This window comes from Calliphora vicina, chromosome 5, assembly GCF_958450345.1.
Source record: "Calliphora vicina chromosome 5, idCalVici1.1, whole genome shotgun sequence".
Taxonomy (NCBI): Eukaryota; Metazoa; Arthropoda; class Insecta; order Diptera; family Calliphoridae; genus Calliphora; species Calliphora vicina.
In genome coordinates, this window is record NC_088784.1 from 6981286 (window position 1) to 7001658 (window position 20373).

The window sequence follows — 20373 nt, forward strand, 5'->3', positions numbered from 1 at the left end:
GCTCCAACTGAGTGGGACTACAATATGAAGTGAAATAACATTTCTATTTTCCTCCGTCAATCGGAAATTCTCGTACATATTTGTTCAATAACTTTTAGTATAAAATAAATTGCAATCGGACGTTATAAATGAGTGATCTGAACAAAGATAACATCCCTCTCCAAGGCACCTCTTGCGCCATGAACAAAGATTCAATAGTAGCTATATAAAAGGCAAATGGTCGCTCTCTTCTCAGTTGTACTGCCTCAATATTTAACTCTTTCCCTCAGTGACACCAGAATAATGTACTCCGTATCGTAGCCACGGCAAAAACTAAACATTCCTTTTTAGTTTATGTTTCAGAGACCCATTGAAATTAAACCATTCTGTTCTACTTGGATTCCTGAAACATACCATTGATCTTAGGGTTCTGGAAGCTTCAAATTAAACCATTCTGTTCTACTTGGATTCCTGAAACATGCCCTTGATCATAGGGTTCTGGAATCTTCATATCTCTACATTACCACTCACAAAGAACAGCTTCAAACACATCGTCTCCAGCTCCAATTGAGTGGGACTACAATATGAAGTGAAATAACATGGCCATTTTCCTCCGTCAGTCGGAAATTCTCTTACATATTTGTTCAATTACTTTTTTAGTGATCTGCACATAGATAACATCCCTCTCCAAGGCAACTCTCTGTTGTGCTGCCTCAATATTTAACTCTTTCCCTCAGTGCCACCAGAATAATGTACCCCGTATCGTAGCCGGATGTGTAAAGATGGCGAATATGGATCATCTTCATGAAAAGAGCAGGATGCAGCTGGTTAGGGAACACAATGTATTCTCGTTAGCTTGTTTTCTACCTAGTCATCCCAACCATCAGCTTCTAAAGGAGGATCCAATTTCCCGACACATCCTACGGTCGTCTTCTGATGCTGACATCTGAGACTTTATCCCATCCAAAGTTGACTGATTATCTATAGCAACAGCTCAGATAACGTTGCATCAAGTGGGGGCTACCGAAGCTATTAATGGCTATAGAAGCAAAACAGCTCTAAATGATTTCGTCCTTCATTTTCGTGCAGTGGGAAAGTACTTCCTAGATACACAAGATCTACTCTTCCACAATTAAGAGATGCTTGGTACAGTTTCCTCAACTGTTACCGTGAACGAAATGATCCTGGTACTTCAAACCGCTTCCTGTCTGTCTCCAGAGCTCTCACATTGCTGTGAATTTATTCAACTGGCCTGTGGTTAAGATCGAGTGAGGTGGCATGAACGACTTGTTCCTGGTACTTTAAACAGCTGTCATTTCTACCTCCAGAGCTCTCACATTGCTGTACATTTATTCAACGGACCTGTGGTTAAGACCGACTGAGGTGGCATGACATTTTGGGATGGTGTTGTCATGGTTGCTATGACTGCCATTTTTACTATAAATTTTTACAAAATAATTTCAAAAAAAACCCCAAAACTTTGCTATTCTAAATAACTTTATTGTGTTAGTTTTAAGTTCTAAATACATTTTATAAACAAATTAAGCGCACTCAAACAATCCATTTCAAAATCACAGCTTCATTGGGCAGCAAATACAAACGACCACTTAAATCGGCCTTGTCCCTAAAACAAAATTAAAATAGAACAATTCAAAATCAACATTCTTAAAATTTAAGGCTTTTCTAACAACTCACCCTTCAGTATGGGGAGAATAAGTATTCATCAAAACATACTCATAAGTTTTTGAACTCAAATTCTCTACATATTGCAATTTGTCACTCATATTAACCAAAATCATATATTCCTCCTTGTCTGGTACAGCTCTTATGATTTGGAATATTTCCTCTGTTAGGGCTTTATAGGAAAAGCCACCATCTCCCTTAGTGTTCTTGAATGCAGAGGTCTTCTTTAACTCCTGTAAAGCCTTAAAAATCTGTAATGTACTGTGTCCAATTTGTGACTCTGTCTCAACATTATACAATTCATAATCCTGCGCTAAAGGCAACCAAGTTGTGGCAGCTTGCGAAAAGCCAGCATTAGCTTCCGAATTCCATTGCATGGGAGATCTTTCGGCATCACGATCTCCACAATGACTAGGTGTACATTCGATAACAGCATCAATCATGCCCAGCTCCTCACCGTAATAAGTGATCGAAGTACCAGGCAAAGAGTGTACAATAATATTAACTAAATCGATTTTATTTCTACCAACACGATTGCCCACTCTACTGCAGTCATGATTACCCACCAACCAATTGGCAGATTGGTGATTTTTCCATATGGTATCCATCCAGTTATTGGCCAAGGTTTCGAGATCTAGGGCCGTTGAAGAACTCGTTAGATCCATTAGGTTGAAATTCATGGGTATTTGGGCACCTTGATGGGTGGCATTACTAACAGCTAAGCTTAAGAAGTCAATGGGGGAAGCGGATTCTGTTAAGAGGATTCTGTAAAAATAAAAAAAATCGTCAATATCATATAAGAGTTTGAGATAAGCCCTCAACTTTCATTACTCACCTGCTGTCTCCACCATTTTTCGCACGGAAATCATCCAAATATGCTCTCCACTCATACAACAACTCTATTGTAGGATATTGATCTTTGGTATACTTATGAGTGTAATAAGCATAAGTAGTAGAATCTGAAGAACCACCACTTTTATCCTCATCGGGAAAAGAACCGTCATCGTTACGAGCCTCAAAGATATGAGGTACAGCATCAATACGAAAACCATCCACACCACGTTCCAGCCAATAGCCCAAGACATCTAACATATTCTGGCGCACCAAAGGATTTGAGTAATTAAAATCGGGCTGTTCGGCCAAAAACTGATGCAAATAATATTGTTGGCGCTCCTCGTGCCAAGTCCACATGGGACCACCAAAAAGGGATTTCTAAATGAAATAACTTAAATAGTTACAATGTTTCCAAACATCACATTAAAATAACTCACCCAATTGCTGGGCGGCAATCTCTGTGTTGGATTCTCTGGATCAACTTTGCCATCATGCCACATATAAAAATCCTCAAAACCCGGCTCTCTTTTGACAGACTTTTGAAACCATACACTCTGATCGGACGAATGATTGGGCACAAAGTCCAACAAAATCTTAACACCCAATTGTTTGGCCTTCGCTATCAATTCATCGAAATCATCCAAGGTACCAAATGTGGGATCAATGCGGGTAAAATTCGATATATCATAACCAAAATCAGCCATAGGCGATTCAAATATGGGCGACAACCAAGTGGCGGTAATACCAATCTCCTTTAAATATTCCAATCTTGAGGTAATACCTTTCAAATCTCCCACACCATCACCATCGCTGTCTTGAAAGGATCGTGGATAGATTTGATAAAGGGAAGCATTTTCCCACCATTCACTTTCTAAATTAAATACAAAAAATGTTTAAAGATTTGGAAGACTTTAAAATTAACCTTATTAACATTAGAAAGAATATACTTTCAAAATTATCCGAATAAAGTTTATTCGTTTAAAAAAAACTGATTTCTTCTGGAAATGAAGCATTTTATAATCAATTTAAATTTTGTACAAAACTCACCCTTTAAGTCTTCTATAGCTTCACCATTGCCATTCTTGAATGTTAAGGCTAAACCCACTACCAGTAGGCTGATTAACTTAAACATCGTTATTGCTTAATACTTTACAAGTTCAGTATTAGAACTATGGTAATCTATTCATATTTTGTCTTCTTATATAGTCCGGTTTTAAAGAATTGATTTTCTAGAATTGGTTGTCACTGTTTGCAACTGTTTCAATATTGTGTTTTCTAAACTGGTAGATAAGTAGTATGTTTAACTGTCTGTTTGAACTTAACTAAATATTTGATGTAATTTAACTAGCTTAAACTCGATCAATCTAGATATTTGACTTGGAGTTAATAAATTAATTATTGATCTTTATTTAGTAATCGATTTAACAAATTATTGTCATTTATTGACTTATTTTTCACTTGTACTGCTGTTTTAATATTTTCTTAATAACACTGTACAACACCAAAAAAAAAATTACAAGGTCAGACCAATAAATTTTGATAGAGGAGACAAAAAAGAGACACATGTTTCGGCGTTTTGAAAGTTTACATCTGAATTTCATTTGAGGTGGGGTTAAAGTTTCCCAACTCTGGCACATTCTTATTGTTAATCGACATAAGAAACCATGTGATCCTTACATCCGTTTTGAAACTTTACATCTGAATTTCATTTGAAGGGGCTTTAAGTTTTCCCCACTCTGGCTCATTTTTATTGTTAATCGGCATAAGAAACCATGTGATCCTTACATTTTAGGTATAAAATGTGTTCAACAAATTTAAGTAAAATGTTACGGAAAACATTTTTGCAGAATATGTTAACCCTCTAAATTCTCAAGGCATGGGTCTTTTTTGTCCTTCTTTTAAAAAGAGCAAAAAACACCATTAAAACAGGAATTTAAGGGGTTAAAATGTTCTGCAAAAATATTGTCCGTGAAATTTTACTATATTTTATTTTACCTGAATACACCAAAATGGAAAATTCAACCAGAAAGTCAGAAATAAGACATAACAAAAGACAGCCTAGGATTAATTTCTCATTTATTAAGAATTTTATTTTAAAGTACCCCAAAAATTTAGCATGAAAAAAATAGTTCAAATTTAACTAAAAATCACTAATATCTCTAATAGCAAATTTGGATAGGAGGTAGTCATGGAGAGTTAGGAAAACTCTGAAATAAAATGAAATTCAGATGTAAACATTAAAAACGCCGATACACGTGTCTTTTTTTTTTGCCTCCTCTATCAAAATTTATTGGTTTGACCTTGTAATTTTGGAATAAATTTGATTTTGTTGTATAGTGTAACTGTAAAGCCTATAACAATTGTAATAGTGTAATCTTTGAAGGAAACCAAATACTTTGATGATCAAGTTGGAGCTAGGTTAACAAAAAAATAGTTGTTAAATAAAAAGAGTGAGCCAGAAAAAACTTATACCGTTCAATATAAAAATCGGGCCCGAAATATAAGACACTCCACTTATCGTGCATGATGTAAGAAATGATTGGCTTCTTTTCCCACAACTACAAATGGCTTTCCACACAAGAAACTTCTTGGGGAATCTTGTTTGGTTTTTTGTCCGTTATTGTTCTTGAGTATTAACCTCGTCCATCAGTCACATAAAAATCTTGACCCGAAAGTTGTGAAAACACTACCAGTACATAAGTTTCATCATCCACACGCAGAGAAAAAATATAGTTGGGCATGGTTACTGTAACCATTTCAATATTGTTACAATTTTTTTTAGCAATATTATAGTCACAGTAACTATTTACATGATTGTGGTAACCATAAATGGTTAATTTATGATTCACATGATTGTATCAACCATATATATGGTTACAGTAAACAAGTATATGTTTGTGACAACCATTAATATGATTAAGGACTTACCATATTATGTTGCTCTCGGCTTATGGATATCATAATCTGAGAACAACATATTATTATAAAATTATTCATCATAAATATATGATTGTCACAAACATATAGTTGTTTACTGTAACCATATATATGGTGGATACAATCATGTGAATCATAAATTAACCATATTATGGTTACCACAATCATGTAAATAGTTACTGTGACTATAATATTGTTAAAAAACTTGTAACAATATTGAAATGGTTACAACTATATTTTTTCTCTGCGTGCATCACACAACCGGTGTTCTTTTTCTTCTAGTTTCTTTACCTCATTGTGATCTGGAAATTTATACGACTTCAACCCAGAATTAGCTTTGGCTCTGCTTAAAAAAGCATCAGAGCATTTAACTTTATGAGCTGTTTTTCTGATAGAAGTGTTCGGTGATCTTAGAAAGAATTGTTCGACTTCTTTTGCCTTACTGATATCTGTTCACCTTTTTTCTTCCCCATCTAGGGTTTATTTCAATTTTTAAGTCATCCTTAAACTGTTGAATGGCTTTTGAAATAGTGTGACGATGAACATTCAGATCTTTTGCTATTTTTTTGAAAATCCATACTGGATTTTTTGAAAAGTTTCAAATACTTTTCCATGTACTTTTTTTCACTGTCCATTTTGACCGAAATAACTGTTGAAACTTAATGATTTAGAAAAGATAATATATCTGACATATTTATACCCTACACTACCATAGTGGGGAGGGTATTATGCGGTTGTGCAGATGTTTGTAACGCCCAAAAATATTAGTCTAACACCCACCTTAAAGTATACCTATCGACTTAGAATCACTTTCTGAGTCGATTAAACGATGTCCGTCCGTCCGTCCGGTCGGCTGGCTGTCCATGTAAACCTTGTGCGCAGAGTACAGGTCGCGATTTTTAAGATATTTGATACATATTATTTTTTCGGCTCAAGGACCAAGCCTATTGAAACTGGCTGAAATCGGTTCATTATTTCACCTAGCCCCCATACAAATGTCCTCCCGAAATTGGACTTTATCGGTCATAAATGTTTAATTTATATATGTATCTCCACAAATTCCGCTCCAAATATGTTTTACATATACAAAATTCATGTCACCAAATTTTGTTATGATCGGTCCATAATTAGTCATAGCTTCATATAGACCCGCTTCCGAAAATCACTTTAACGTGCATAAATCGCTTAAAAATTTTGGTAAACACACAAAATTCAACATAGTTAACTTTCATATAGACATAAATCACACGACCTAATTTCATGGTGATCGGTCTATAATTGGTCATAGCCCCCATATAAGGCCCACTTCCAAAAATCACTCAAAAATATAAATTATTGAAATTTTAAAAGAAAAACTTTTTTTGCTCTTTTACTTAGTGTAGGGTATTATATGGTCGGGCTTGACCGACCAACAATAAGTTTTGACTGGAATTGTGTGTATAAGTTTATTCTGACTCAGTCTTTAAATTATTTATTGATTTTTATTTATTGTAGTAATCGATTTCTGAAATTATTGTCATTGACTCGTTTTTCAGCTGTTTCAATGTTTTAGTAGTAATGTAATTGCTTTAGTGTAATTTTTGAAAGATAGCAAATACTTTGATGATCAATTTGGAGCTGATCTCAATATTTAACAAGTGTGGATAAATTTCGTTGACGTAACGTTGAATTTTATCCTTCAGTATTGGGCGCCAATTCTGATCACCACACGAGAGAGAGAGAGAGAGAGAGAACACGACTAGGAAATGCCGCATGTCGTAATTGAATTGTTTCACAAACCTTCCACTTTAATATGATTGAATTGAGGCAGAAAGAACTCTGTTATCATGTCGCGATATTGAACTCAAGCAATAGTCACTGCTTGACCAGCCGGATTTTCGTAGAAGTGATGTTAGTGATGCCTCCATCCCAAAGCATCAAACCTTCAATATTAACTGTTATTATGATATGGACTCAAAAGCTGTAATTATCACCACTTCTGTCCAATCGAAACATAGTGAGGGGTAATTAAAAACTGGTCTTAATTTAAAAAATTGTTTGATTAAAATTTTCTATTTCTTTTTAGACAAACTGTGGATCCTCACAATTCTTGCTTAAAGACGAAGTAGGCGCTGTTTTAGTAAAAGTTCAAAATTCTACCCATAAAACCTTACAACTACAATTCCACAAAAAAGATAATAGTATATTTTAAATAAAAATCTTTAATTAATTTCTTTCCTTTAATCTTTCCCTATACGATACTTGCTAACTTCAAATCTATATATCTCGGTTCCTAGCCCTGAACCAGCGAAACGTTGGGACTATACAATTTTGAATGATATAACTTTTCCTGGCAGGCACAAGCCCCGCCGATCACTGATCCCTACCATTTGTCGCATAGTGTTAAGATATGGATAATGCTTTGGCTATTTTCCTCTCGTCGGAAATTCTATTTTTTCTTCAATCACTTTTAGAGCAAAATAAATATTAAATTAAATTCCAACCGGACTTTGTAAATCGTACAAAGATAATATCCTCCTCGTATGCACCTCTAAGGCCATGAATAAAGAGACAACATAAATTTATTGGTCGTTCTCTTCTCAATTACACTGACCAAATATGGACCTCTTTGCTCAGTGACACTCCCTATCGCAACAGGATATGTAAAGATGACGAATGTGGATCGTCTTCATGAGAACAGCAGGATACTGTCGGTTAGGAAACATAATGTGTTCCCATTGGCTTGATACCATCAGATTCTGATGGAGGATCCCATTCCCCAACACATTCGGTAGGACTTCCAACACTGACATCGAGGACGTCATCTCACCGAAGTTCGAAATGATTTCTTGCAATGAAAAGTTACTTCCCAGATATACAAAAAATACTCCTGCACAACAAAGATATGGTTGGTGATGTTTCCTCAACTGCTACCGCGAACGAATTGTTCCTGGTACTTTAACCGCTACACTGCCTGTCTCCAGAGCTGTCACATTACTGTGCATTTGTTCAACTGTATCGTTGGCGGCATGGTGTAGTGGTTAAAGTGCTTGCCTACAAAACCAAGCCCAACAGGTTCGATGCCTGGCAGAGGACGAAAAATTTAAATCATGGTTTTCGAGTTTTTAAAATTAACCTCCCACTAAAAAATCCATCCAAGAAGCCCCCTGACCATTCCTCCTCCTGGAAAAGTGGATGACATCATGGAAAAGGTCCAGGCATCCCGCCACCCCCTGGGAGAAAAAGGTAGGAATAAAAGATCAGCAAGGTTCCCTACCACTATACCAAATACACAGAGGGCGTTGTTTCTAGGCAACGACAGATGACAGCACCATTATCCTAGACCAGCTACAGCAAACCAATCATATACTTAGCTGGAACAACAACTGTTTAAACTGATACAAACAATAACAATGGATTTAATGGCAACATCGTACAGTTAACATCCTAATATATGTAAGTATTTACAAAGAAAAAATTTGATTCAGTGTACATCTATAATAACACTTAGAGATATTTTATTTATGCCTATGGTATTGGGTTTATGGGTGATTTAACTGCCAATCACTGCCATTTTTACTATAAAACTTTGCAAATTAATTTCAAGAGAAAACCCCCAGAACTTTGAAAATATTCTAAAATTCTTTATTTTATTAGTTTTAAGTTGTGTATATATTTTATAAAAAAATTTTGCTCATTCAAACCACCCATTTCAAAACCACAGCTTCATTGGGCATCAAATACAAACGACCACTTAAGTCGGCCTTATCACTAAAAGAAAATTAAAATATAACAATTGAAAATCAACATTCCACTTCAAATTTAAGACTCCGCTAACAAACTCACCCTTTAATATGAGGAGAAAAAGTATTCATCAAAACATACTCATAAGTTTTTGAATTCAAATTCTCTACATATTGTAATTTATCACTCATATTAACCAAAATCATATATTCCTCCTTGTCCGGTACAGCTCTTATGATTTGGAATATTTGCTCTGTCAGGGCTTTATAGGAAAAGCCACCATCTCCCTTAGTGTTCTTGAAAGCTGAAGTCTTCTTTAGCTCCTGTAAACCCTTAAAAATCTGCAGTGTACTGCGTCCAATTTGTGACTCTGTCTCAACATTATAAAATTCATAATCCTGCGACAAAGGCAGCCAAGTTGTATCAGCTTGCGAGAAACCAGCATTAACTTCTGAATTCCATTGCATGGGAGATCTTTCGGGATCACGATCCTCACAATGGCTGGGTGTGCATTCGACAACAGCATTAGTCATGCCCAGCTCCTCACCATAGTAAGTGATCGAAGTGCCAGGCAAAGAGTGTACAATGATATTAAGTAAATCGATTTTATTGCTACCAATACGATTGGCCACTCTACTGCTGTCATGATTACCCACCACCCAATTGGCAATTTGGTGATTTTTCCACATGGTATCCATCCAGTTATTAGCCAAGGTCTCAACATCCTTGGCCGTTGAAGAACCCGTTAGATCCATTAGGTTGAAATTCATAGGTATTTGGGCACCTTTATGGGTGGCATTACTAAAAGCTAAGCTTAAGAAATCAATGGGGGAATATGATTCAGTTAAGAGAATTCTAGAAAAATAGAAAAAAATTATCAATATCACATAAGAGTTTGAGATAAGCCCTTAATTTTCATTACTACCTGCTGTCTCCACCATTTTTCGCACGGAAGTCATCCAAAAATGCTCTCCATTCATACAACAACTCTATTGTTGGATACTGATCCTTGGTATACTTATGAGTGTAATAATCATAACTAGTGGGATCTGAAGAAACACCACTTATGTCCTCATCGGGAAAAGAACCATCAGCATTACGTGCCTCAAATATATGAGGTACAGCATCAATACGAAAACCATCCACACCACGTTCCAGCCAATAGCCCAAAACCTCTAACATATGCTGGCGCACCAAAGGATTTGAGTAATTAAAATCAGGCTGTTTGGCCAAAAACTGATGCATATAATATTGTTGGCGCTCCTCGTGCCAAGTCCACATGGGACCACCAAAAATAGAATTCTAAATAAAAGCATCAAATGACTTACAAAGTTAAAAATTTGCCATCAAAATAACTCACCCAATTGCTGGGCGGCAATCTTTGTGTAGGATTCGCTGGATCTACTTTGCCATCATGCCACATATAAAAATCCTCAAAACCCGGCTCTCTTTTGACGGAGCTTTGAAACCAAACACTCTCATCGGACGAATGATTTGGCACAAAGTCCAACAAAATCTTAACACCCAATTGTTTGGCCTTTGCTAACATTTCATCGAAATCATCCAAGGTACCAAATGTGGGATCAATGCGGGTAAAATTCGATATATCATAACCAAAATCAGCCATAGGCGATTCAAATATGGGCGACAACCAAGTGGCGGTAATACCAATCTCCTTTAAATATTCCAATCTTGAGGTAATACCTTTCAAATCTCCCACACCATCACCATCGCTGTCTTGAAAGGATCGTGGATAGATTTGATAAAGGGAAGCATTTTCCCACCATTCAGTTTCCTGTTTCTTAACTACAGCCTGACAGCCTAAGGAAACTGTAAAATAGGCGCACAAATAAACAACTATACTCCACTTCATTGTGTTAAAAACTGATTCCATTTTTTTAAAAACTTATTAGTTGTGAAATGAAAATAGGGAAATTTTTTCGATTGTTTTTGTTTAAGTGTTGTTATTTGAAGTGCTATTAACTTAAATTGCTTGTAGTGATAGAAACTTGTAATGAGAGGCAAATCTTTAATACGAGTACTTGAGATTCAATTTGCTTTCGTAAACTGACAATGGAAAATTAACAAACTGCTGTTTACGTTTGATTAGTATTTTGAATGGAGAATTAAATAAAAATTTGTCATTTTAATTATAATAAATTGTTAAAATATGAACAATAATTTGGTGTTAAATGAATAATATGTTCAATAATTACAATTTCAATCTTTCAATTTAAAATGTTTTGTTTCAAATTAAATTATAAAATTGACAAACAATTTTAGAAAACATGTCTTATAAATATATTAATTTAATATGCAAGATTGAGATATATTCGATTAAATAAATTGTATATGTATTCGAATAATGCTTATCCGACAAACTGCACAAGCAAATTTTACCAACTTTAAATATTGGAATAAAATATATTCGCAAAAAAATCGAATAAAATTATTCGAGTATTTTAAACTTAACCTGGAATTTATTCGATAAAATTTTTTGTTTTAAATTATAAAAATATATTATTTGAATGTAATACATAAAAATTCATAGCTAAAAATTTGGCTATCAAATTGGAAATTTTTTAAAAACTAATCGATTACATTAAAAATTCGAATCAAGTTGCTTCCTAAGCTTCCTTAGAAAACGTTTACATTATAAGTAATAATTTATTTTTAGAAACATTGAAAGGCTTTTTTGGAAGGGTTTTTAGCCTTCCAAAAAAAAAGTTATTCGCATAAAGTTTAAAGATTTCGAAAATTATCCGAATAAGTTTATTCGTTTAAAAAAAAAAATTATTTGATTTCTTTTGGAAATGAAGCATTTTCTAAATATTTAAAAATAATTAATCGATTTAATTTTTCAATAAACAAATTATTCGAATAAAATGTACATTCGAATAATTTCTTTTATTTTTTTTAAATTTTTAATTAGATTGTTACATAAAATTATTTTATTTCTTTTAAGAATTTAAATAAAAAATATTCGAATAAAATAATTCAATTAATTTTTTTGGAAAAATAAAATGGTTTTAATAATTTAATTAATTTACTTAATAGAAAAAAAGTAATACTAAAAAATTTAATCATAAAAATTCTTTAATTTCTTCCAGAAATGAAGCATTTTATGATTATTTATAAAGAAATAACCGATGAGATAATTCAATAATCAAATAATTCGATTAAAATGTATCAGTTTTTTGTTAATATTAAATTCGTTAGCCATTTGAATTTAATCGATTTATGCTAAGAATATAAATCGAAAATATTCGATTAAAATTTATAAATTTTCATTTCCAGAAGTAATCAAAGAATATTTTTTATTATTTATTATATTATTTTAAGATTTTTTTGGATTAAATTTAAAATTTATTTTAATTTTTAAAAAATGCAAAAAAAAAATAATCGAATAAAATTATTCGATTATTTTTTTTCTTTTTTGGCAAAACTGAAATGGTTTTTAAATTTAAATCAGAAAAATATGTAATACTAAAAACATTTAATTATGAAAATTTATTAATTTCATATTGAAATGAAGCATTTTATGATAATCTATAAATAAATTATCGATTTTAAACAATTTATTCGAATAAAATATATTAGTTTTTCTTAACTTTAAAATCAAACGTTGTTAAAGTTGTGTGATTTATATTAAGATTATAAATAAAAAATTAATCGATTAAAATTTATTCGAATAAAATTATTCGATTATTTTTTTATTTTTTGATTCTTAACAAAATTAAAATAGATTTTTAAATTAACACAAAGAGACTAATGCTAAATAACAAGTAATAACAAATATTATTTCATTTCTATTGCAAATAAAGCATTTTATGAGAATCTATAAAGAAATATGTAATCCATTTTAAACAAATAATTCTAATAAACATTCGAATAGTTTGTTGAGTTTTTGATAAAATTTAAATAAATTTTAAATTTAAACAAAAAAAAAATAATGATAAAAAATATTCTTTCATTTCTTCTGTGAAAATTTAGAAAAAATAAATAATAGATTTTAAAAAATTATTCGAATAAAATATATTAATTTTTCTTAATTTGTATATCGAATTCCGTTAAAGACGTCTGATTTATGTTAAGAAATATATTCGATTAAAATTTATTCGAATAAAATTATTCGATTATAGCTTATACTTCATGCATTATGAACATATTTAGAACAATTAATAATCCATTAAAGAAATCAACCAATTATTCGAATACGCTCTCTTAAATGTTTAATTCGAATGCTGTTTAAAATTATTCGATTTATGTTAATAATATAAATAAAAAATTGTCGATTAAAATTTATTCGAATAAAATGATTTGATTAATTTTTTGAAAAAACTCAAATTCTTCTGGAAATAAATTTTATGAATATTTATAAAGAAATAATCGAATACAAATAATAATGATTTATATTAAGAATATAAATAAAAAATATTCGATTATAATTTATTCGAATAAAATTATTCCAATTTTTTATTTTTTTTTGCATTTTTGACAAATGAAAATAAATTTTAAAATTAATCCAAAAAAAGCTAAAAAATAATATAATAAATAATAAAAAATATTCTTTAATTACTTCTGGAAATGCACCATTTTATGCAAACTTATAGAGCAATAAATAAGCCATGAAATAATTCACAAATTATTCGAATCCGTTCTCTTAAATTTTTAATTTGAATGCGATTTATAAATATTTGATTTAAATTAAAAATATTTGATTAAAATTTATTCGAATGATTCGATTAATTTTTTGCTTTTTTGGCAAAACTAAAATGCTTCTGGAAATGAATTTTATGAAGAAATAATCGAATAAAAATAATAAACAAATATTTCGAATAATTTTTTGCTTTTTTGGAAAAATGCTTCTGGAAATGAATTTTATAAAGAAATAATCGAATAAAAATAATAAACAAATTTTTCGAATAAAATTCATTAATTTTTCTTAATATTTAGTCGTTGTTGTGTGATTTATGTTAAGAATATAAATAAAAAATATTCGATTAAAATTTATTCGAATAAAATTATTCGATTATTTTTTTTTTTGCTTTTTGACAAAATTAAAATAAATTTTAAATTTAATCCAAAAAAAATTAAAAATAATATAACAAAAAATATTTAATTACTTCTGGAATGAAAATTTATAGAGCAATAAATATGAAATCCATTAAATAATTCAATCCGCTTTCTGAAATTTTAAATCAAATGCCATTTAAAACTATTCGATTTATATTAAAATATAAATATAAAATTTTCAATTAAAACTTATTCGAATAAAATTATTCGACTAACTTTTTTGTTTTAAATTCGTTTTTACATGTAATGTCTTTCATTTCTTTTGGAAATACAGCCATTGATTAAAATTCATAGAGAAATAATCGATTGAATATTTCAATAAACAAATTATTCGAATAAAATGTATACATTTTTTATACCCTTCACCATGAGTGCCAATATGGATATCTAATGATATATATTTAAAAGTCATTTGTCACGACGTATATAAGGCCATAGTAAGTTGGACCTACAATGGGTCAAAATCGGGAAAAATATTTTTTAACCCGATTTTTTTTTACCAAAAAAAAAAAATTAAAAACAAAAAATTTTTATACAAATTTTAAATAACAATTTCAAAAAAAAATTTTTCCAAAAAATTAAAAAAACAACTTTGATGAAACAAATATTTTTTTTACCTAAAAATATTTAAAATTTGTATTTTGAAGAATAATTTGGTGAAGGGTATATAAGATTCGGCACAGTCGAATATAGCTCTCTTATTTGTTTATTTTGAATGCAAATGCTATTTAATGAAGTTTTTGCATAAATATTGCTTGAATTTCATTGATGAAGCGTTAAATTTCCTCCATCAGTGTTTGTGGTCTTGATCTAGGAAGCCAAAACTGATCACCAAGAAATGTTTCATGCAGTAATTGAATTGTTTTAGGGGCTGTCTTGCATGTGGCACCGTTTTGTTGACATCTCATCTCGAAGATTTAAAATTTCTTATTTTCACTTTTTGTATTCGAATATTATTAGCTAATACTTAATTAAATAAAGAAAATTAATTTGAATGTTTTTATTATAATGCAATATTTATTTATTTTTATACATATATGAATAACAAACTTTATACGTTTTAAGCAAAACGCAAAACATAGCCCACTTTAGCTTTGGCCACAAAATTAGCAGAATCCACAAGTTGTCTGTAGAAGAAATTCACATTAAACACAATAAATAAACTAAGTTGTTTACAAATATTCACCCTTCTTCCAAGCCTGATTGTATAGAGCTGACAACCACCTCAACCTGAGAGCCCACATTATCAGCAAATTGACTTAACTCCAAAACGTTATCTGAGCTGCCAATATTCAATACCACCAAAAAGGAAGCGGCCTCAGCATCGTCAGCAGAGGGAGGAGATCTTTAAAGGGAATAAATAAACGAATTGAAAAAGAATAAAAATAAATGAAAATCCTACCTCTCATATATCAAAACTTCTCCCTGAACTTGGGGCTCAATTGTTCTACCACTGAAAGCAGGTTCCTCTTTTCTTAGACGAGTTAAATGTTTAAAGATTTTCAAATGACTATTGTCAGCTGTTAATTGCAGTTCTACATTTTCCTGTTCATAGCCAGGACCCACAGGCAGCCAAGTTTTATCAGCCGAACTAAAGCCGGCATTTTTCGAAGCATCCCAACGGAATGGAGTTCTGGCGGGATCTCTGGTATATTTTTGATAAGTTTCGCGACCAGCATTACAACCCTGAGGATCTACGGTGTCCTCCCAAGAAACTTCGACATCTTCGGCGCCATATTCTTCACCCTTGTAAGACATATAAATATTATTATAAGAAATTCTTAAATATCTGTTTAGCTTAACTTACATTATAAGTCACTGCTATGCCGGGCAAGGTCTGCAAAAATATATTCACCAAATCTTTGCGTTCAGTACCCAAACGTGAAGCCAATCTACGATTGTCATGATTACCCAAGACCCAATTAGCAAAGGTCCCCTCAGGCATATTATCCAACCAATGCTTGACATAGTATTGGTAATCCGCGGCCTTGCTGCTCTTAGTCAAACCCGATAACATTTCAAAATTGAAGGGAATATGAGAACCATTACGCTGGCCATTGCCGTACATCAGCATAAGATTCTCGAAAGTGGTGTAAGCCTCTGTTAACAAGATCTTGGTGGAAGTGTTGTGCTCACGTTTATAGTTCTCAATCACCTCACGCCATTGATAAATCATTTCGGTGGATTCGGGCAGGGAGTTAGTGTAGGGATGCAGCAAATGACACCAATCGGTGGGATCAGGACAGGCATTAGACTCATCCAAGGGCTCATCGGGGTAGGTGCCAGTTTGGGGATCAATTTCGTTCTCAAACAGGAAAGGCACAGCATCAATACGAAAACCATCTATGCCATGATCTAGCCAAAATACCAAAACATCTTTCATGGCCTGGACCACAGCGGGATTACGGTAATTAAGATCTGGCTGTTTCACACCAAACTGATGTAGATAGTATTGTTGTCTTTGGTCATTCCATTCCCAGGCCGAAAATTTGAACTGGGACAACCAATTGCTGGGTGGATCACGTTTACCGGTTTCAGGATTATAAACACCATCATGCCACACATAGAAATCGCGGTATTGTGTATCATTGGCCACCGATTTCAAGAACCATTCATGCTCATCACTGGTATGATTGGGCACAAAATCCAAAATCAAGTCTATACCCACTTTGTGGGCTTTATCCGCCAAATCCATTAAATCCTCTAACGTACCATATTCGCCTTGAATTTGATAATAATCGGAAATGTCATAACCAAAGTCAGCCATGGGTGATTTCATAATGGGTGACAGCCAAACACCATCCATGCCCAAATCCTTTAAGTACTGAATTTTCTCAGCCACACCTAGAAAAATGCTATGGTTTTCAAGGAAATGTAAAGGAATTGAAATTATGGGGAAAAACTCACCCTTTAAGTCGCCTATACCATCACCATTGCTATCCTTGAATGATCTTGGATAAACCTGATAGAAATTGCCATTTTCCCACCAATCTCTAGCATTGGCAGTTAGGGCTAAACCCACTACCAGCAGGCTTATTAACTTAAACATCTTTGTTGCTTAATGCTTAAGTAATGAAATGCTTTAGTAGAATTCCTTTACAAGTTCAGTATTAGAACTATGCTAATCTGTACATAATTTTTCTTCTTATATAGTCCGATTTTGAAGATATAATTTCCAAGAATTGTTTTTCAATTGGCCCTTAATGCAACTGTTTCAATATTATTGCAATTTTGTATTTTCTAAACTGTCAGTTTGGACATATGTAAGTAAATATTTGACACAATGCTGATCGATAAATAAGTAATCGATTTATGAAACTATTGTCATTTAGTGAATTGTTTTTCACTTGTTTGTGAACCAGCTGTTTTAATATTTCCATAACAATGTAACTGAAAAGCATATAACAATTGCTTTGAAAGACAGCTAATACTTTGATGATCTTAATATGTATTTAATTTGTCATTATTATTAACAAATAAATAGTTGCTAAAAATAGTTAAAAAGTTATTAAAGGCGGTGAGTAAGCAACTGATGCGGAAATATAAACTGAAAGCTAAAATAATTTATAAAATTCAAAGCTTTTGAATATTTATTGGGAGTAGGACGCGAAAATGCTGCAGACTATGTGGAAAAATATTATTTTTCGAGGAGTCGGGATTCCCAAGATTCGAATTAAATGTAAAACAATGTGATTTTCATTAGATTGTTAGTTTTTTTTATTGAATCATAAAGTATACAGGATTGGGTTGGCAGGAAGACTGGCACATACAAACTGTTTAGTCGAAATTTCCATGAATCTTTTGCATAAGTGTGGCAAATTTTGTTGATGCAACATTGAATTTCTTCCTTCAGTGTAGGTAGATAGTGTAGGTGCCAATTCTGCTCACCAAAACGAGAGAGAGAGAGAACACGACCAGGAAATGTCTGATGCTGAAATTTAATTGTTTCACAAACCGTCCACTTCAATATGATTGAATTGAGCTAGAAAGAACTCTGTTATCATATAGCAATATTGAGCATAAGTTTGATCATCCCAAATGATGCATCTAACCCAAAATCTCCTTCAAACAGTGAAACGTTGTGGATGCATTTGTTTTTCGAATATCACACAGAGAAAACAGATTCGTGATAGCATGTTTGGGAAACCAAACTTTTGTTACCCCTTCCAAAATTTTGTAGCCACAACTGTAAAATTCGGTCACTAAGGTAAAATCGTTCCATTTTCAATAAATACGGCTGCTATCTAATCTGTTTTCTCTGTTCACATATGAATTCTCTGAACTCCAAATGCGGCGTATTTTTTTGAACGCGGTTCTTGTCTCTAATAACTGATATTTCATTATGAAGGGTAGATATCTGTCATTTATTCTCACTTTGTTATTTAACATTATTGTATCAACAACCAAGTTTGTTTTTGCTTCGAAAATGTCGAAGCGGAAAGTTTTGCTTTATTTCATTAATTTGAAAAAAAGTGCAGCTAAAGTACATCGATTGCTCACGTGAATTCTTATGGTGAATGTGTTCCATCGATTTGAAGACCATGAATTAGAGGCACTACTCCATGAAGATTGTTATAAATCTCAACAAGAGCTTGCGAAATTATAGGAAGCTACTTAAGCAGCAAATTCAAAATGTTTTCCGCTGCAGGATTCATCCAAAATGTCATCCAAAAGCAGGGAAATTGGTTACCACACGAATTGAAGCCGAGTGACCTTGAAAGACGATTTTGCATATCCGAAATGATGCTTGAACGCTGTAAAAGAAAATCAGTTTTGCAAAATCATTGGCACCTACTCAAGCAGCAATTTCAAAATGTTTGCGAGCTGCAGGATTCATTCAAAAGCAGGATAATTGGATACCATATGAATGGAAGCCGAGTGAACTTGAAAGACGATTTTGCATGTCCGAAAAGATATTTGAACGCTGTAAAATAAAATCAGTTTGCACCAAATCATTACTTGGGATGGAAAGTGGATCTGTTGCGATAACCCGAAGAGTAAGTGATCTTATGTGATGCCCGGTCAACCAGCCGAATGGACACCCAAACTAAATATCAATACCGTTAAGGTAAGTCTCTGTATTTGGTGGGAGCATATGGGTCCTAACTATTATGAGCTGTTGAAATCTGACCAGATTCGTTGGCCGAAAAACGCCCAGAAATAATACCTGTTAAAAAGTATTTAGAATGAAGTGTTTGGGAAGTTTCGCATCACCCGCTCTATAGTACAGACCTTGTCCCATCCGACTACTATTTGTTTCGGTCGATGCCGAAAGCTTTCTCTGGGAAACGCTTCACTTTGGAAGAGTGTGTCCGATATTGATTCTTTCTTGGCCTCAAAATATGAGCAGTTCTTTTGACTCGGTATATATATATTCAGGATCCTTATAGATAGCGGAGTCGATTAAGCCATGTTCGTCTATCTGTCTGAAGACCCCAGATATATTCGGGATCCAAATATTCAATAATTCTGTCAGACATGCTTTCGAGAAGTTTCCTATTTAAAATCATCAAAATTGGTTCACAATTGGCTGAGATATGAGGAAGAAACCAGGACAACCACGATTTTTTACCTATTTTTGACCTATATCTGGATTACTAAGACATTAATATAGACAATATGGATATCTAATGATAGATATTTTAAAGACCTTTGCAACGACGTATATAAGACCATAGTAAGTTGGACCTACAATGGGTCAAAATCGGAAAAAATATTTCACCAACATAATGAATTGATAACCGATTAAAATTTAACGGGTAACCGAATAAAATTATTCCTAAGAAATACCCAACAATTTTGTATTACAAAAAATCGTATAATTTATTAAAATTTTTCATTAATAAAATTAGTCGATTAAAATTATTCTGGAAACCGAATAAAATACTCGAATGAAATAATTAATGTATTTAATCACAAAAACTGTAAATAATTTTTCATCGGAAAAAATTATTCGAATAACCGAATAAAATTATTCGAATAAAATACTGACAAATTGATATTATGAATTTTGAATGAATTGATTTAAGTAAAATATTTCCACTCCAAAGTTAATCGATTAATCGATTACAATGAAATACCGAAAAATTTTTTGATACAACAAATCGGGTAGTTCATTAAATGTTCTAAAATAAAATATTT

General features: G+C 32.5%; 3 protein-coding genes across 3 annotated transcripts; all 3 read right to left on the reverse strand.

Annotated features, from left to right (window-relative positions):
• Positions 1-1458: 1458 nt before the first annotated feature.
• On the reverse strand, positions 1459-3670 carry LOC135960979 (maltase A2-like). The gene is made up of 5 exons (XM_065512410.1): positions 3544-3670; positions 2934-3367; positions 2498-2874; positions 1675-2427; positions 1459-1603 (listed from the first exon to the last, which is right to left on the reverse strand). The coding sequence occupies exons 1-5, from the start codon at positions 3626-3628 to the stop codon at positions 1531-1533; spliced, it is 1722 nt and encodes a 573-aa protein (XP_065368482.1). The 5' UTR covers positions 3629-3670; the 3' UTR covers positions 1459-1530.
• Positions 3671-9041: 5371 nt separating this feature from the next.
• Positions 9042-11029, reverse strand: LOC135959845 (maltase A2-like). Its single transcript, XM_065510939.1, has 4 exons — positions 10517-11029; positions 10082-10458; positions 9259-10011; positions 9042-9183 (listed from the first exon to the last, which is right to left on the reverse strand). The coding sequence occupies exons 1-4, from the start codon at positions 11027-11029 to the stop codon at positions 9111-9113; spliced, it is 1716 nt and encodes a 571-aa protein (XP_065367011.1). The 3' UTR covers positions 9042-9110.
• Positions 11030-15221: 4192 nt separating this feature from the next.
• Positions 15222-17359, reverse strand: LOC135960695 (maltase A1-like). Its single transcript, XM_065512056.1, has 5 exons — positions 17140-17359; positions 16040-17076; positions 15635-15978; positions 15419-15577; positions 15222-15359 (listed from the first exon to the last, which is right to left on the reverse strand). Exons 1-5 carry the CDS (start codon positions 17279-17281, stop codon positions 15293-15295), a joined length of 1749 nt encoding a protein of 582 aa, XP_065368128.1. The 5' UTR covers positions 17282-17359; the 3' UTR covers positions 15222-15292.
• Positions 17360-20373: the final 3014 nt, after the last annotated feature.